Genomic DNA, 17,529 nt, shown 5'->3' on the forward strand with positions numbered 1-17,529 from the left:
AAATCGCCATCTGAATCTGTTCAGTTTCCTCTGTCTCGAATGCAACGGAAAAAATGTATGTTTGTGAACCAATTAATGACTGAAGCAATGATGGAAATGGTGGAGGAATCAGAGGTGCACATTCGTGCGCAACAACAACTGATCAATGTTTTCAGAGACAGTGTAGCAAAGCAGCAAGAACTTGCCCACATGCTTATGGGCGTCATCCGCGCTGACGTTGAAGATTGTGATGTTGTAGATCGTTAGGTTTTGTTCATTTATTTGCACCGGCATCAATCTTTGATTGCCCAGTGGATGTAATTTCTTGTAATATATGCTGGATGTGCAACGTTTTTCCCTGTATGTCGTACCTTTGCTTGATCGGTTTTGGTCCTGTGCATAATTTCTCGTCGTAATGGGCTCAAATTATCTAATTGGGCCTAAAGACATGTACGAACTTTAGTGGGCACATTAAGTTAATGGGCCCATTAAGTTAATGGGCCCATTAAGTTAATGGGCCATTACCAGGCCGAAAGTTAATGGTCGGCCCTCTTACCTCCCGGGTCGTTAATAGGCCGACATCAAAGCGGGCAACAGGCGGGCCCATTTGATTTCACGGGCTGTTAACAGGCCGATACTAGGTCGGGCTACATATGGCCCAACTATACCGTGGGCCTTTAGCAGGCCGAAAGAGACAGCGGGCTCGTACTGGACCATGAAGAGCATGGGCCGCGAAGAGGCCGAAAGTCAGGTCGTACTGTAAATGGCCCAACTGCGTTGTGGGCCTTTAGCAGGCCGAAAGAGAAACTAGGCTGGTATTGGACCATGAAGAGCATGGGCCGTTAAAAGGCCAAAACTCAGGTCCGACTGCAAATGGCCCAACTCACTTATGGGTCGTCAACAGGCTGAAAGACACACCAGACTGGAAATTGGCCCAACACTTAAATGGGTCGTTAAAAGGCCGAAAGATGTACATCTTGAAAATTGGCCCATCCCTTGAATGGGCCATTAACAGGCCGAAACCACATCGGGCCGATATTGAGTCCAAATATATAGATGGCTGTTAACGGGCTTGAACTGACGATGGGCTGCAATGGTGTCAGATCGTTAACAGGCCAAATTGGCACATCTCGTATGGGCCGTGGGCTTAAATGGACCTGACACAAGTAGGCCTTATATGGGCCGGCCTGCTAATTCTTACTGGGCCGACCTTTTTCACCGGAATGGGCCACTATTGGGCCGTGCCACATGTCGATCTATCATAGGCGCCTCCTGTCCAATGGACGGACGACATCTGGCCCACCGAGGAGCCGACACGTGTTTCCTCCGGCCAATGAGAATTTTACACGTGGAAAAGCCCCATTGGTCCGGGCTGTTAACGGGTTATCGGATCCAAAACCGGACCCGATAGCTTAACGGCGACCCGTTACGGTCGATGCCACGTGTCGGTCACCCTTAACGAAAGCACTTCTATGACGCGCGATTTATCGTCATGGAAGTGGACACTTCCGTGATGATAATTTTGGTAATGTCATGGAAAACTTCTACGACAACACAGGTATGACTATCTTGATTCTGTCATAAAATCATCATGGATGTACATGCATGACAGAAAATGTGACCTACTGTGACAAACACGTATCATCACGGAAGTGTATTTTTTTGTAGTGAAGGTCATTGCAAACATGCATCAAGCACTCAATGCAAGGTCTATGGTGGGCATAGGAAGCATTCACAACACCAAATAAAATGAAGTGTCTAAACACATGGGTAAAGTGCAAGACAATCCAAGCATAATGTGCATAGGGTGTAGTGAAAATAGTGTGGCACTCAACACAAAATAAATAGCAATTGTTCATCATGTGTGAGGCAATCAAGCCAATCACGTGACAAGCAATGGGACATGGTATATGTGAAGAAATGACATTGTTGCAACCAAGCATGTGATAGGAGCAAGTAATCCACAAGTCGGATGTAACACACAAGGCATATATATCATGGGGCATGGAAAGGCGAAAATGACAAGTCGAAGCAAGATCTCTAACATGTGCGCAATCAAGTGGTCCAAGATGGCCGATAAGTCGCATGGTGCAAGCAACACAAGTAGTATGAGCCGCAATATCCATGCTCAAGAAGGATGTCATCTTGAAAGCGTTTCCTTGTGTGTCCTTCACAATGTCGAAGGGGTAGCAAATGCATTGTAGAAGCACATCGGTCAAAGATAGCTCGCTCTCAAAAGCTCGAATGGTCAACTCGCGTGAAGTAGAAGTTGACGTGTAGTCGAAGTATCCTACACATGCACACAACAAGACAAAGAACGTATGCGCATGGTAGATAAACACATCATCCATCGTGATGTTTTTCTCATCTCTTGCACATAATCATTGGTAGCAAAAGTGCATGAAGAATATGATGCAACAATCTTTATGTTCATGGCACGATGCATATGGTGCAAAGAAGGAAGACAAGCATGCTTCACAAGAAATATGTCAAAATCTCCAAATATATGCGAGAATGCTATGGGGCAATCTCATTAGCAAGACTATAATCATTGTTGCACTCAATACATGGCAAATTATCTAGCATGAGAGAGGCAACATATGGAGATATGTGACAAGAAGCAATAGCAATCATGTGCAAAGCATGGCAATAGTGGCGATCAACCGCAAGAAATGAGCAAGTATGAATCATCGGTGATGCGACAAGGCAAGCAATCATAGTAATCAAGTCGTGCAAGCTAGTAGTGTGAAGATGCAACATACTAGAGGAAATCATGGCAATCATGTCATATGAGCAAATAATAGGCATAGACAATGCACATGACGTATCGCAAGCACGAAAGCAAATCATGGTCAAGGGATCATCATAAGCATTGTGCACAAAGCAAACATCGCAATAACAAGAAATATCTCCACCAAGCTTGCAAATACACATACAAGTATGAGAATCAATCATCATGTGTAATGCAAAGCACGGGTCATAAATGCATGGCAAAGGCATAGAAATGAGCATATCATGCAAAGTGAACATGGCACTATGGGAAAATGATACATAATGGACAATAACCCATAACCATGTGAGGGCCATGTAGAAGAAATGCGCGAAGTCTTTACACGAAGGGAAAGGTGGTAAGGACAATCCACGGGATCCCAAGTCATCGTTGCTCTCTAGAGCTCGTTTTGTCAACTCATGGGATTGTGAGGTTGACAAGTATTCATGGGTACCTACACAAAAGAGACACAAGCCAAAGAAAGTGTGTGCATGGTAAATGTACACATCATACATCATGATGTGTATGTGCACGTGAGAGTTAGCACAAAACAAGAATCGCTCAAAGAAATTTGATGCATGGTATAAGAACATGTCATCCATCATGAAAGAATAGTTGTTATGTATAACACGATGGGGACACAAATTGAGCGTGCAAGTATATGGCACAACAATAGCATTATCATTCACGAGGAGCATATTGTGCACACAAGTATTAGGATCATGCAATGGATTAGGTGGATCAAAATCTCCTAAAATGTATGAGGAAACTATGGGTGTCTCCTCATGAGCAATAACGGAAACATCATATGGAGAATATGAACAATATCTGAAATAAAGCATATCCGAAGCTAGGTGGTCATGGCATGGCATATGATTGAAATGATGCAAAGGGAGCATATCAATATCATCACAAGAGAAACAAATGCCAATAACCATGGGTTTGTCATCTATGCCATAAGTGCAAATTGGGTTTATTTTATTGGCATATGCGTAGTCGCTACGATAAGATTGTAAATTGGACATATTGTTGATCTCATGCATAGCATATGACAAGTCAAGCGGATTGTCAAACATGATGTGACCGAGATAATTATCACAAGAAATCCTATGCAACATGGCATCACAACTAATAGACTCCACATGGCAATCATCAAACTCATCATAAATGGGTAAATCATCGCATGGGGAAGTCACACTATCATGAAGCATGGTAATAGGTGGATCATCATCATGCAAGAAATCAATGTCAAGATAGTCCACTAGTGGGACAAGAGCATCACCTTCACCTATGTTACCTTCCTTATTCCACTAATGTGGTGTAGGTTCGGTGGCAAATACCAACGCGTGGTCATCATCTTCATCTTGATGGAACCATGTGGGGGGTGCATCATATTCCACCAGGGCCATCGTCTTATCCAAAGGAAGGACGAAGTCATCGTGGGTCGGCGCGCCATCATATATGGGACCTAGCACCAAATGAGAAGACACAATAGAGGTAAAGGTTAAGTCGTTAGTGTTGAAAGTGGCCTCACATAACCTATCAACTATCTCACTCTCTCTATGTGGTGGCTCACTCACTCCCTCAAAATACAAAGTCACATATGGTGGAGTCACTCATCTCACTTAAGTGGTGTGGGTTGTGGCTCTCCTCACATGGAAATTGGGCAACTCATCATATATGGGGCTAGTGGTGAACTCGCTCTCACTCTCAATATGGGTGCGCATGTCACTCAAGTCATCTCGAAACATCGCCGTGGTCAAGGGGAAATGCTCAATCATCTCGTCACCGTCGCCGTGGATGAAGGCCAAAGATGGCACATCATCACTCTCGCCTCCAAAGATGGAAGCATCATCCTTGCTCGTCACCATGTTGCTCGCCTCCAAAGCATGTACCTTGAGAGGCTCTGTAGTCATAGTCGTCGCCGCGCCGTCTTCAAAAAGAGTCGTGGTAGACTCGGCATCATCGGTGCCACAAAGAGGGATGGCGGTGAAGTCGAACTTGGGAGCATCGTCTTGGAGCTCATCGGGCTTGGACATCTTGGTGGTACTATCCTCATGCTCATTGTCATGGAGCTTGGTCGTCGTGGAGTGTTCTTCGGGTGAAGAAGCCTTGGCCTTCATATGTTCTTGTTCCGCCTTGAGAGCACCAATGTAGTTGTCATCGAGGGACGTGTAGTTCTCGCGGAAGATAGTCTTGGAGATGTAGTTGTTCAATCCCATCATGAAGTAGAACTTCATCCGAATGGGGTCGTCCACGCCGGCTCATCGCAAGGCTTTCTTCATCTCCTTGAAGTACTCGTCGATGGATTTGGATCCTTGGATGGTGTTCCCCAATTGGCATTAAAGATGTTCCGTGTAGGTGGAAGGCAAAAACTCTCGCCGCATAGCTCTCTTCGTCTTGGGCCAACACATGTCAAAGCTCTTCAAAGGTGTGTGAAGCCACCATGTCGATGCGCAGTCGTAGAAGTTACTTGTGGCGCACTTCACTTGATCTTCGGAAGGGACTTGATGTAGCTTGAGGTCATCGTCCATCTTGCGCTCTCACTCGAGATACTCCTCGGGGTCTTGAGTCCCATAGAAAGGAATCTCGTGGTCGGTGTCAAGGTCGTAGTAGCTCATGGAAGTCGCGGACTTGAGTTTGTGGAGCTTCTCTTGAGCATAGTTTTGAGGTGCTTGTTGGCGAAGATGTCAAAGATCCAAAGGCGAAGATGCCTTGAAGTCGCTTGGCGAAGATGCCAAGGCAGATGGTGAAGTCGTCGAGCGGTGGTTGGTGTTGTGCTCTTGACCTTCACGTTCTCGTCGGTGATGGTGTCGATGCCGATGTGACCTTGCCGAAGATGGTAGCTCGGAAGCATGTGCACTTGAGCGTCTTCTCGAAGATGAGGGAGACCTCTTGGCAGACTTGATGAGGGCTATGAGCTCCTTGTGAGCTTGCATCTTGGCATTGATGAAGTTTTTCATGGTATCAAACTCGTCGTTGTTGGTGTAGACTGAAGTAGATGTGCTTTGCCTATCCATCACAAGACTCGAGCAAATGTGAGTGGAAGAAAGGAAAGAACTAGACCAAATGTACCTTATCCAATGTTGAAGATGGATCAATGATCACTCAGTAATGTATTATGGAAATAGCACAATTTGTACCGGATCTTGTCAATTCTCACACCTACACAAATAAGGCTTACAGAGTAGCTTGGTGAGGATAGTGGCACAAAAGTTTGATGCAAACGTTAGCCAGAGTCGATAATGTTGAAAGAGATTCACAAATTCGCAAGTGAAACAAGTAGACCAATAGCAATGAATGGCACACGGAAGCACACACACGGATAGATAAACGGTGTCATGCAACCAAGGAATGAGCACAAAATTTGGAATCCACGGAAAACGCTCGTGTTGCACAACTCTAGAGAGACGCTAGCACGATTGCTCAATAGGCGGATACGACACTTGTGCACAACCTATGAGAGACAAAAATGCAACGACTTCTATCCCAAGTGTGCTAAGTATATATGGTTCCCGGTGTTTCGCACACGATGATCCAAGATGACCAATGATGGTATATGATATGCAATGTGGCGATGCTATGGCTATTGCTTACAAGCTCTTTGTTCACTCTTTTTCTTTTGCTTAAAAGCTTATTCTTTTTTTGTTATGGCCACTATGCGAAATGCGCAAACCAAGATAGCAATTGTGTATATGCGGGAACAATCTTGTGACACAAGAGATGATATGATAACACCAAGATGATATGGTATGTATGCAATGGAAGGTGTAGATCGATGATCCTTAATGTGCACAAGTAACGTTGCCGGCAATACTCAATGGCTAGTCTCGATAGGCAAGTGACGCAAAATGGGCTCGGGGTTAACAATGCAATGGCAATAATGAATGTACAATGATGGGATACCATGATAGCAAGATGATATAGAGGTTACCATCAATGGTTTGTCATGTGTAAGCAAGGACGTATAATGGTGAATTGGTCAATGTCGATGACGATGTTGTGGCGATGATGAGTGGTGGTGTTCTCGACGAAACCGTTCCTAATTAGACAAAACACCTTAGGAAACAGAAAAACCGCGAACTCAAAATCTCAAACGTCAAATGTCAAATGGTGGTAGTGGAATGTGGTGGTGGTTTTGCGGAAGTGCAATGATGGGTTATGCGAGTCAGAGTTGAAGTCACCGTCCCTAAGTAGTCGTAACGCCTTAGGAGACAAACCCACAACTCAAACAAGCTCAAACAAAATTGGGTTAAATTGGGGTGGCGGAAGTGTATGGTGGGCAAGCTTATGCGGAAGTTATGGTGGTGGTTGATGAAGAAGTAATTGTCCCTAAGTAGCCGAAACACCGTAGGAGACTCGAGTCACTACTCAAGCAACCACAAATGATATGGGGATTAAAATGGGTTAGGTTGCGGAAGTTGGTGGTGGTAATGCCGACGATATGGTGAAGGCCCTAGGCAAAGATGCCAAAATTCCAAATTTTGATGGATTCAAATGATGTATGAAGTACTTTTGTGGAAATGGGGATGTCAATAGCTACAAAACGAGCTAAAGAACGTCAAAATCCAAGCCCGGATGAATTAGTTATGGCCGAAACAAAAATCAGTGGAAGTCAGTTTTTTCAGGTACCAGACGTCCAGTGACGGACAGATGCCCGGTGGCTGGGCGCGGGACGGACGTGCGAAAAGGCCGGAAATCTGTGATTTCGGTTCTGTTGAGTGGTTCCGGTCGTCCGGTAAAGGTCGGACGTCCGGTGCTCCGGAATGGTCCGGACATCCGTAAAGTGCCGGTCGTCCGGTGGGTCGGGGTCAACGCGGGATTTGAGATCTAGAACGCGATTTTGGGCGGAAATTGGGGATTTTGGGGTCAAAATTGAGAAGATTTCATGGATGGAAAGTGGGGAAACTTGTGGAGATGCTAGATCCACTTGAAACACAGCAAATTCATGGATCAAATTCAACAAAATATCATCCAAACCAACAAATCACAAAAAAATTGGGGTTACTTTGTGGGGATTTTCGAATTTAGGACGAAATCAACAAAATTAGCCTAGAAAAAGAGGGGTAGGGACTCCAAAAACGTGATCAACCATGGCTCATGATACCAAGATGATGTAGGGTGGAACCCTAGGGGCCGATCTTTCATTTGGAGGGGGATTCCCGAAGAACATGATGAGCACACGAGGGAAAACGAGAGGAAACACTCAAATCAACGAGAAACGGTTACACATGTGCTAGATCCACATACACACGGAGAGATACACGATCCATACCCAACAAAGGACGATACAAACGGTAGCTAGTTCATCCCAATCCGTGAGGAGTTGAGGTCTTGAATCCGAGATGGATCTTCCGGTCTTGATTCCCCTATGGGATCTTCTCCAAAGGAGGTCTTGAACTCCAATGGAGTGGTCTCTCTCTCTCAACAGTAGAGTAGAGTAAATAGGAGCAAAACTCACATACAAATGAGCTATCACTTTGCTAAGCCTAGAAAGGAGAGGGAGGTCTATTTATAGTCTAAGCCACGAAGGGGTAAGTGGGAAAGGGATACAAAGCCAAAAGCCCGGCTGTGCACTGGCAGGCGTCGGACGTCCGAGGGACGTCGGTCGTCCCGTGGCTCGCGGGGGTCCGGACGTCTGGAGGGCGTCGGACTTCCAACATTTCTTCTTTGTACAGGTGTCGCCGGATTTCCGGTAGCGGTCAGTCGTGTGGTGGTTGTAGTGTGTCGGACGTCCGGCATCTCGTCGGCCGTCCGGCCGCTGTAGCGTGCACCGGTTGCGGTTCTTCTAGCTGGCCTGGGCGTGGTCGCGTCGGACGTCCGGTGGTTGTAGCTTTGCTGTAGCTCCGTCTTCTTCTGTCTTCGCTTCCACGCTTCCCTCGCGGATGGTGTAGATGTTTCTTGGCGCTTGCACTCCTCGTCGTCATCCGTTAAGCTCCGGCAATACCTATGCATGCACACGAGAGGAATGTCAAATAGTATACCATCCTCGAAGGGGTTAAGTGAGCACGTGTAAAGAAGATGATTTACCTTTATGTATGTGAAGTAGAGGTTGCACGTGTCACTTGACAAATAGACTTTTAACATGATGATGTCCATAGAATGCTCCACATCAAACAGCCTGATGGACCGACGTCCAATGACTCGAGGCACCCCTAACCCGTAACACCGTCAGCCACCGAGCCGTTGCCGTGATCGATCTTCGATGCTTCTCCTCTCGGATCCACTTACGTGACGGCAGTTTTTTTTTTTGAGACAAACGTGACGGCAGCTACCCACCAGCTTCCGGTGACCTTGGCGTAGGACATCTTCATGTATTTTCCTCATACTTGGGCTTCACAATGTGTGGGCTCTTGTTTCTTTTGGGCATATGCTTAGGTAGTAGCAGTAATGCTAACAAAACGACACACCCTGGCTAAGATTTGGAAACATTCTCACACGGAAAACATGAGGAGATTAGGATTCGGAGGATGGAAGAAAAAATGCCAAGGAAGAAGATACAAGTTTTTTTTTTTTTTTTGCGGGAAGAAGATACAAGTATTATCGTCTAAAATTTTACATAATGGCATCTATAGGGGACACGGAGTTTTGGATCTAGGGAGCGCACGCTCACTGGTAAATAGTTATTAAAAACAAATAGGAAATAAATTTTAAAATTCAGATTTTTTTTTTGTAAATGTTCGTGTTAGTGTACCAGTGTGCTTGCCAATTTTCATGGAAAACGGATAGCAGTACTTCGTCGATGAAAAATCAAAATTAAGTATACCATTTGAAGGTGACATTTGTTGTTTGACTTTTTTTTGCACACATCCACATGCTTAAGCTTTTCCCCTAAAAGTTTGTAGGTAGCATTTTGGTGTCACAACGAACACATCTATTTTTTAAAATAAAAAATTGACCTTGGCAAAATACATTTTTGACGTGCAGGAGCATATACTCCCTAGAGCCAAAAGCAATATCTGCATCTGCAGGTGTGACACAAATTCGGGTGGCATTTTTTCAAAGAGAAAAGTTGTAGTAGCATTTCTCTAAGTCGAGGTGGCATAATTGTAATGTCATTTATCTAATTAACCGATGAGAAAGATTACTCCAGAAAAGTGACGAATGTAAAGAGCACAAAAAGCTACAGTAGTACTTTGATAAACAACAACCTCAAAGTAGCATTGCTCATATAACAGAGATAACATCTGCCTTGGGATCCAAATGAAGCGAGTCATGGATGCATAATGAGAGCGCAGCAGTACTACAGTACTTCAATTTTTGTTCCTGCCAAAATGGCAAGTTATACAGAAAACTCTAATTCTAACTAATGCTAATTGTGTTCATAAAAAGAAAAGAGCAAGGCAATCTGTCGGACAAAAAATTACATAATGACTGAAACAATCTACAACAGTTTGCACCACATTGGACTTACCAGATATTTTGCAGGCCAGTCTTGTAATGAGAAATCAACGTTTTGTGTTTGTTCTGCAACAGAAACGAAACAAAGTAGGCTACTCACTCTCCTCACTTAATGAAATCAGCACTGTATATTGTTCCAAACAAAACATGGTAGGCTACCAAACTGAATAGTCTACGTTACTTTCCTGTTTAAAGCAGAGTGTAAACAACTTCGGTTATTGTCAGCTAGTACTAACCATTTTGACAACTGACAGGTGCAGCAACAGTCCAAAGCATAATACTAGTACAAACAAGAACTTGCGGATTCCCATCATCTGAACCATCTGATCACCAAACTGGCCTACATTTCTGCTTACAAATTTCAGTGAGACTTTCATTTCCATTGCCCCTAATTTACAATTCTCTGTCGGCTAAATTGACATTTTGTCAATCAAGTGTAGTAGTATCAATTTTACAACAACAACACAGTAATACACACAGTTAAGGCACCTCACCAGTACAACCTGACCGGCGGCACCGTGAAGCCTTGGGCCTCGTCAAGGAACGGCACCATCTCCGGTCGCGCCTGGAGGTCGCCGTAGAAATCGTACTCCGCCTGGTAGTCGTGCAGGTCCAGCTCCTTCTTCTGGTTGGTGTGATAATGGTGCTTGGCCCCTGCCGGCTTGCCGAACCCGAATAGGCTCAGTTCCTCGCACACCCCAAGCGCCATCACCACCGCCTGCATACCTGAGGAATAGTGGAAGTACCTCTCGTCGTGCTTCCGGGTCCAGTTGCTCGCCGGAGCACCCGTGTCCGACACGAATCGCTGAATCGAGTAGTACTTGGCAATGCGCGCCGAGAGCGCGTCCAGGCGCGCGTCGGTGACGAGGAGCGGGAATGGGGAGGCGTGGGTGGCGGTTGCGTTGCAGATGAGGGCGTCCAGGAGGTGCGCTGGCTGGCAGATGTACATGGCCATGGGCACGGTGGGGCCATACGGGTGGCACCCGCAGCCTGCGGCGGTGGCGGCACTGCGGGACGCGCAGAGGTGGAGGATGTTGGAGTTGACGAAGGAGAGCGAGGTTTTGGCGCCGACGTCGGCGACGAAGCCGGCCACGCGTGCGTTGTTGAGGCGGATGACGAGCTCGTGCGCGTCGATCTGCGGTCCGCGGCCGGAGCCGAGGAGCGCGCCGCTATTCCCGACGACCGCGCAGGTCGGGAAGCGCCGTCCGAGGACGCCGGCGAGCGAGCTCATGACGCTGGCCACATTACCGGTTCCGCCCCGGCGGCGGCGGTGGTGGGCGAGGAGGAAGGAGTGGAGGGACGTGCGGAAGGACGCGAGCAGGGATTCGTCGGAGGGGAGTGCCTCCGCGGGGATGCGGAGGCGGGACACGGTCCTCGGCCTCGGCGGGCCGCGGGCGGTGCGGGCGAACGGGAGGCGGAGGTAGAGGAGGCGCTGGCGGTTGCCAAGGCTGGGGAACGTGGATATCGAGCCATTCACGAGCAGTGCAGCCGCGTCGGCAAGGACTTGCTCGGATCCCACACCTTCCACCGCGGCGAGGCGACGAAGGAGCGGGTCCCCGGCCGCGGGGCGAAGCGGCGGCTGTAGGGGGGTGAGTTGGCGGCGGAGGGAAAGTGAGAGGAGGGAAAGCAAGGCGAGTACAAGGACCGGCGGGAGATGGCGGGGCTTCATCTCCGGCGGTGCGGGCGGCGAGATCCCGCGGCCATTAGTAGGTGCCGCGTGACTCGAGGGGTGGGGGGTGAGTCGCCGACGTGAGAGAGTGTCAGTGGGGTGGGGGAGAAGTCAGAGCAGCTGGCGCCGAGTGGTGCGAGGCGGGGAAGTATCCAGTGCTACGGAGCACCTAAGTTTATAGGTGCTACAGGAGCTTTTCAGCCATTGAATCAGAGATCTAAAGGCCACAATGCGACCTGACACATATTTGCCAAAAAAACCTTAGAAGTCCAGTTATTTGGTCCAGCTCCAGCACATCCATAGATGACCATGGGATCTGAAATCAACGGTTGGGGAACTCCTGGAGCACCTAAACTTAGGTGCTCCCGTAGCACTAGAAATTTTCCCGGTGCGAGCCAGCTCCGGTGGTTCGAACGAGGTGACCGAACTGTGGGGCCGGATCGCTTTGGGGTATACGTGTCAGTCATGGGTTGGTTGGATAGTTTGTTAGTTCGATGGGCAGTTCGGATGCGCTGCACTCAAACGTCCCAAAAGTAGACATGGTGTGAGTCGTGTTAGCAGCCGTAGAACTGGCCAATAAGGAGGGGATCAAACGGAACATCTAAATCGATCCACGTAATTAAGAAGGCTCTTCTCCCCACAAACAATATTCGCGTGGCTGCCAGCCGGTGAGCCGTGCCCGTTGATTCATTTGGGGTTTGTTTTTATGAAGTTTATGAGAATTTGTTGTGCATGTGTGTATCTTTGTAGTGAGCAAAATATTAGTTATGCGGTGATAGGTTAGAGCATGTCTAGCAGATCCCACAGACCCGGCCGCTATAATAATCTTTGTTTTAAGGTACCAGGCCGAAAAATCGGCCAGAGTGCCGCATATGCAGTTTTCACCGTCTGATTTTTAGTTTCCCCTATCGCTAGAAAATTTTGACAGAGCGAAAGTTTCAGCTCGCACGCTTCATGCCGCCGCCGCAGCATCTCGTCGTCGGCCAGAGTGCCGCATATGCAGTTTTCACCGTCTGATTTTTAGTTTCCCCTATCGCTAGAAAATTTTGACAGAGCGAAAGTTTCAGCTCGCACGCTTCATGCCGCCGCCGCAGCATCTCGTCGTCGATTCTTGCTGCCCCCGCGCCGTCGAGTAGTTCACCACCCTTCCCCGCATCTTTTCCACTAGTTTGGGAGCTCGGGATGGCCATTCCACCCCGCGGGCGCGTGGCCGCCTCCGCCGCCATTGATCCTTTGTGGGGCTTTGCGTGGGGCCTCATTGCGGTCGGAAGATGTTGCTCCGGGCGCGATTAAGCAGTGGATTCATGCTCTCAGCCCTGTTGCCGCGGGCTTGGGGCCACGCGGCCTGGGGAAGAAGGGGTAGCGGATTTGCTACCAGTCATCGGTGGGGGCGGAGCAGCGCCGTTCTTGTGGCCAAAGGTAATTTCTCCAGTAGTTTCCATACGTTTTAATTTTAGGAGACGGGCGATATGTAGATTAAATTAAGGATTATTATTTTTAGATGGATAATGATTGGAGTTCATCAGAGTCGGATGATTCTGACATAGAGAATATGCTTTTTGACGACGATGTTGAGCACCTCATGTTGTTGCATCTCGTCCAAGAATTTGAGGCCGGTAAGAAGAGAAAGCATCGAGGATCGACAGTTGGCCGTCTTTGCATTCCGGGCAACCAAGCTCTCAGCCATTGCATGCTCATGAAAGACTTCACCGAGGTACCGACCTATCCGGCTCACCTCTTTCTTAGGCGACATCGAATGCTTAGATCTCTTTTTCTTCACATTGTGGAAGCTTGCAAGCAAAACTCTCATTTTTCACTCACCGGGGGAATGCCGCCGGTTTGCTTGGGTTTAGTTCATACCAAAGGATATCAGTGGCAATGAGAGTGATAGCATATGTGATACGGGGCTAACCCAGTGTAGCCCGATCTTTCACGATTGGAGTGGATTCCCTCGAAGAACACGAAGAACACGGGGAAGGACGGGGAGAAATCACAAGGGGAAACACTCAAGAACAAGTCCAATCACACATCCACTAGACAATCAAACACACAAGATCACAAGGTACATGAACAACAAAGGGAAAGATACAAGGTAGAGTTTATCTCCATGAGGAGGTCTTGATGATATCCTAGACTGATCTTCCCGTGAGGGGTCTTGAATCCAAGATGGATCTTCTCCGTAGAGGCTGCGGTCTCTCTCGATGGAGTAGATCCGTATGGATGAGCAAAGCTCTATATCAAATGAGCTAATCCTTTGCTAACCCTAGAATGGAGGGGGAAGAGTATATATAGTGGTAGTCACGAAGGGGTAAGTGAGGGGCAAAAGGGTACATGGGCTTCGGCCCGAGTGTCTGCGCACAGGCAGGGCCGGAAGTTCCGAGGACGGTCGAAAGGTCCGAGCAGGGTCCGGGCTATCCAGAGAGTGGGCACACTCTTGGACGGCTTCGATGTAACAGGGCCGGAAGTTCTGGGATGGCCAGAAGTTCCGGGCACCGACCGGAAGTTCCGGGCTTTCCAGAAGCTTGTCCAGGCTTCTTCTTCCTTCTCTTCCACGCTTCCCTCGCAGATGTTGTAGTTGTTCCTTGACGCTTGCACTCCTACTCGTCAACCGTGAAGCTCCGACAACCTATGCATGCACACGGGTGGAGTGTCAAGTAGTATACCACCCTCGAAGGGGTCAAGTGAGCACGTGTAAAGGAGATGATTCACCTTTATGTATGTGAAGTAGATGTCGCGCGTGTCACTTGCCAAACGGGCTCTTGACATGGTGATGTCCATAGGATGCTCCGCATCATCTCCCCCCCCTTGGGAAAGATCCGACCTCGGATCAAAAACCAAATCACCATGGGAAAGAGATGGCTTCGCCGTGTAGAAGTGGACGTTCACCAACTACTTGTCATCTAGTAGCTCGAAATGGGCACTCTCCGATGTCGCACCGTCGTGTGGTTCCTTCAAAAGGAGCAAGGACAAAAAACACTTGGAAAAACAAATGTGGTTAGCGTTAGTGCAAAACCAATCATTCAAGAGGTGATTCACCCAACAAGTGTTGTCATCAAGCATTATATATGGTGTGACAAAGGATTGTGACATGGCATGTAAGCACATAATTTGAGCACAATCAAAGACATCATGGAAATAAACATGCAAATGGGAGGTAGAGGTGCAACTATGTGTGACAAGAGAATAAGCATCTACCAAGTTCATAGCAAGCATTCACAAAAGTGCTCAATGAAAGGTCTATGGTAGGCACAAGAATCATTCACAACACCAAAGAAGATGAGATGTCTAAACACATGGGTCAAGTGCAAGACAATCCAAGCATAACGTACATAGGGTGTAGTGAAGATACTATGGCACTCAACACAATAGAAAGAGCAATTGTTCATCATGTGTGAGGCAATCAAGTCAATCACGTGACAAGCAATGGGATATAGCACATGTGAAGAAATGATTTTGGTACAACCAACCATATGATAGTAGCAAGTAGTCCAAGAATTGGATGCAACACACAAGATATATATGCCATGAGGCATGGAAATGTGGCAATCATGGGTGAAAGCAATATCTCGAACATGCGTGCAAATGGTGCAAGCAACACATGAAGTATGATCCACAATATCCAAGCTCAAGAAAGATATCATCTTGAAGGTGTGTCCTTGTGCATTCTTCACAATGCGGAAGTGGTAGGAAATGTGGTGTAGAAGCGAGTCGTGGTAGAATGTATGAGGCTCACTCTCAAGAGCTCGAATGGTCAACTCACGTGAAGTGGAAGTCGACACCAAGTCCAAGTATCCTACACATGAACACAACAAAAGAAAGAACGTATGCGCATGGTAGATAAACACATCATCCATCATGATGATTCTCTTCTCTTGCACATAACCATTAGAAGTACAAGTGCATGAATAATATGATGCAACAATGGCTATATTCATGGCACTAGGTATATGATGAAAAGAGTTAAGACCAGCATGCTTTACAAGGAATATGTCAAAATCTTCAAATATATGTGAGAATGCTATTGGGGCAATCTCATTAGCAAGACTAAAAGCATTGTTGCACTCAATACATGTCAAATCATCTAACATGAAAGGGGCAACACATGGAAATATATGACAAGAAGCAATAACAATCATGTGCAAAGCATGTATATGGTTGTCACCAAACGCATGAATAGAGCAAGTATGAATCATTGGTGATGCAACATGAGCAAGCATAGAAATCAAATCGTGCAAACTAGTGGAGCGAAGATGCAACACACTAGAGAAAATCATGGCAATCATGTCATGTGAGTAAATAGTATGCATAGACAATGTACATGACATATCGCAAGCACGAGCACAAATCAAGATCAATGTATCATCATAGGCATGGGGTACAAAGCAATCATGGCAATAACAAGCAATATCTCCACCAAGCTTGCAAATACACATACAAGTAGTAGAATCAATCATCATTTGTAATGCAAAGCATGGGTCACAAATGCATGGCAAAGGCATAGGAATGAGCATATCATGCAAAGTGAACATGGCCATATGGGCAAAGGATATATAATGGATAATAACCCATAACCATGTGAGTGCCATGTAGAAGAAATGCACAAAGTCTTTGCACGAAGGGAATGGTGGTAAGGACAATCCACGGGATCCCAAGTCATAATTGCTCTCTAGAGCTCGTTTCGTCAACTCATGGGATTGTGAGGTTGACAAGTATTCATGGGTACCTACAAAACAAAGACACAAACGAAAGAAATTGTGTGTGTGGTAAATGTACACATCATCCATCGTGATGTGTATGTGCACGTGTGAGTTAGCACAAGATAAGAATTGCTCAAAGAAATTTGAAGCGTGTTATAAGAACATGTCATCCATCATGAAAGAATAGTTATTTTGTGTATAACACGATGGGGACACAAATTGAGAATGCAATTATATGGCACATCAATAGCATGTTTATTCATGGGGAGCATATTGTGCACATAATTATGAGGATCATGCAATGGATAGGATGAATCAAAATCTCCTAAAATGTATGAGGAAACTATGGGGGTCTCCTCATGAGCAATATTGGAAACATCATATGGAGAAAATGGACAACATCCAAAACAATGCATATCCGAAGCTAGGTGGTCATGGCATGGCATATGATATAAATGATGCAAAGGAAGCATATCAATATCATCACAAGAAAAACAAATGCCAATAACCATAGGCTTGTCATCTATGCCATATGTGCAAATTGGGTTTATTTTAATGGCATATGCATAGTTACTGCGAAGAGATTGCAAATATGACATATGGTTGATCTCATTCATAGCATAAGACAAGTCAAGCGGATTATCAAACATGATGTGACCAAGAGAATTCTCACAAGAAATCCTATGTAATATGGCGTCACAACTAATAGAATCCACATGGCAATCATCATACTCATCATAAATGGGTAAATCATCGCATGGTGAAATCATACTAGAATGAAGCATGGTAATAGGGGGATCAACATCATGCAAGCAATCAATGTCAAGAATGTCCACTAGTGGGACTAGAGCATCACCTTCACCTATGTTACCTTGTTCATTCCAGTCAAGTGGTGTAGGTGAGGTGGGAATGACCAAATGGTGGTCATCATCATCGTGATGGAACCATGTGGGGGTGCATCATATTCCACCATGGCCATCGTCTTGTCCAAAGGGAGGACGAAGTCGTCGCGG

General features: G+C 46.5%; 1 protein-coding gene across 3 annotated transcripts; it reads right to left on the reverse strand.

Annotated features, from left to right (window-relative positions):
• Nucleotides 1-7,955: 7,955 nt before the first annotated feature.
• Nucleotides 7,956-11,982, reverse strand: LOC123120207 (sialyltransferase-like protein 2). Of its 3 annotated transcripts, XR_006459352.1 has the most exons (4): nt 10,645-11,982; nt 10,164-10,216; nt 8,780-9,164; nt 7,956-8,696 (listed from the first exon to the last, which is right to left on the reverse strand). XR_006459352.1 is itself a non-coding variant. In XM_044540200.1 (1 exon), the coding sequence occupies exon 1, from the start codon at nt 11,817-11,819 to the stop codon at nt 10,641-10,643; it is 1,179 nt and encodes a 392-aa protein (XP_044396135.1). In that variant the 5' UTR covers nt 11,820-11,981; the 3' UTR covers nt 10,366-10,640. The 3 variants fall into 3 exon arrangements, 1 of the variants encoding a protein (XP_044396135.1); XR_006459351.1 differs by having other exon boundaries at nt 8,780-10,216; XM_044540200.1 differs by lacking the exons at nt 7,956-8,696; nt 8,780-9,164; nt 10,164-10,216 and having other exon boundaries at nt 10,366-11,981.
• Between the last annotated feature and the right edge of the window lie 5,547 nt (nt 11,983-17,529).

The sequence above is a fragment of the Triticum aestivum genome, chromosome 5D (assembly GCF_018294505.1).
Source record: "Triticum aestivum cultivar Chinese Spring chromosome 5D, IWGSC CS RefSeq v2.1, whole genome shotgun sequence".
Classification (NCBI taxonomy): Eukaryota; Viridiplantae; Streptophyta; class Magnoliopsida; order Poales; family Poaceae; genus Triticum; species Triticum aestivum.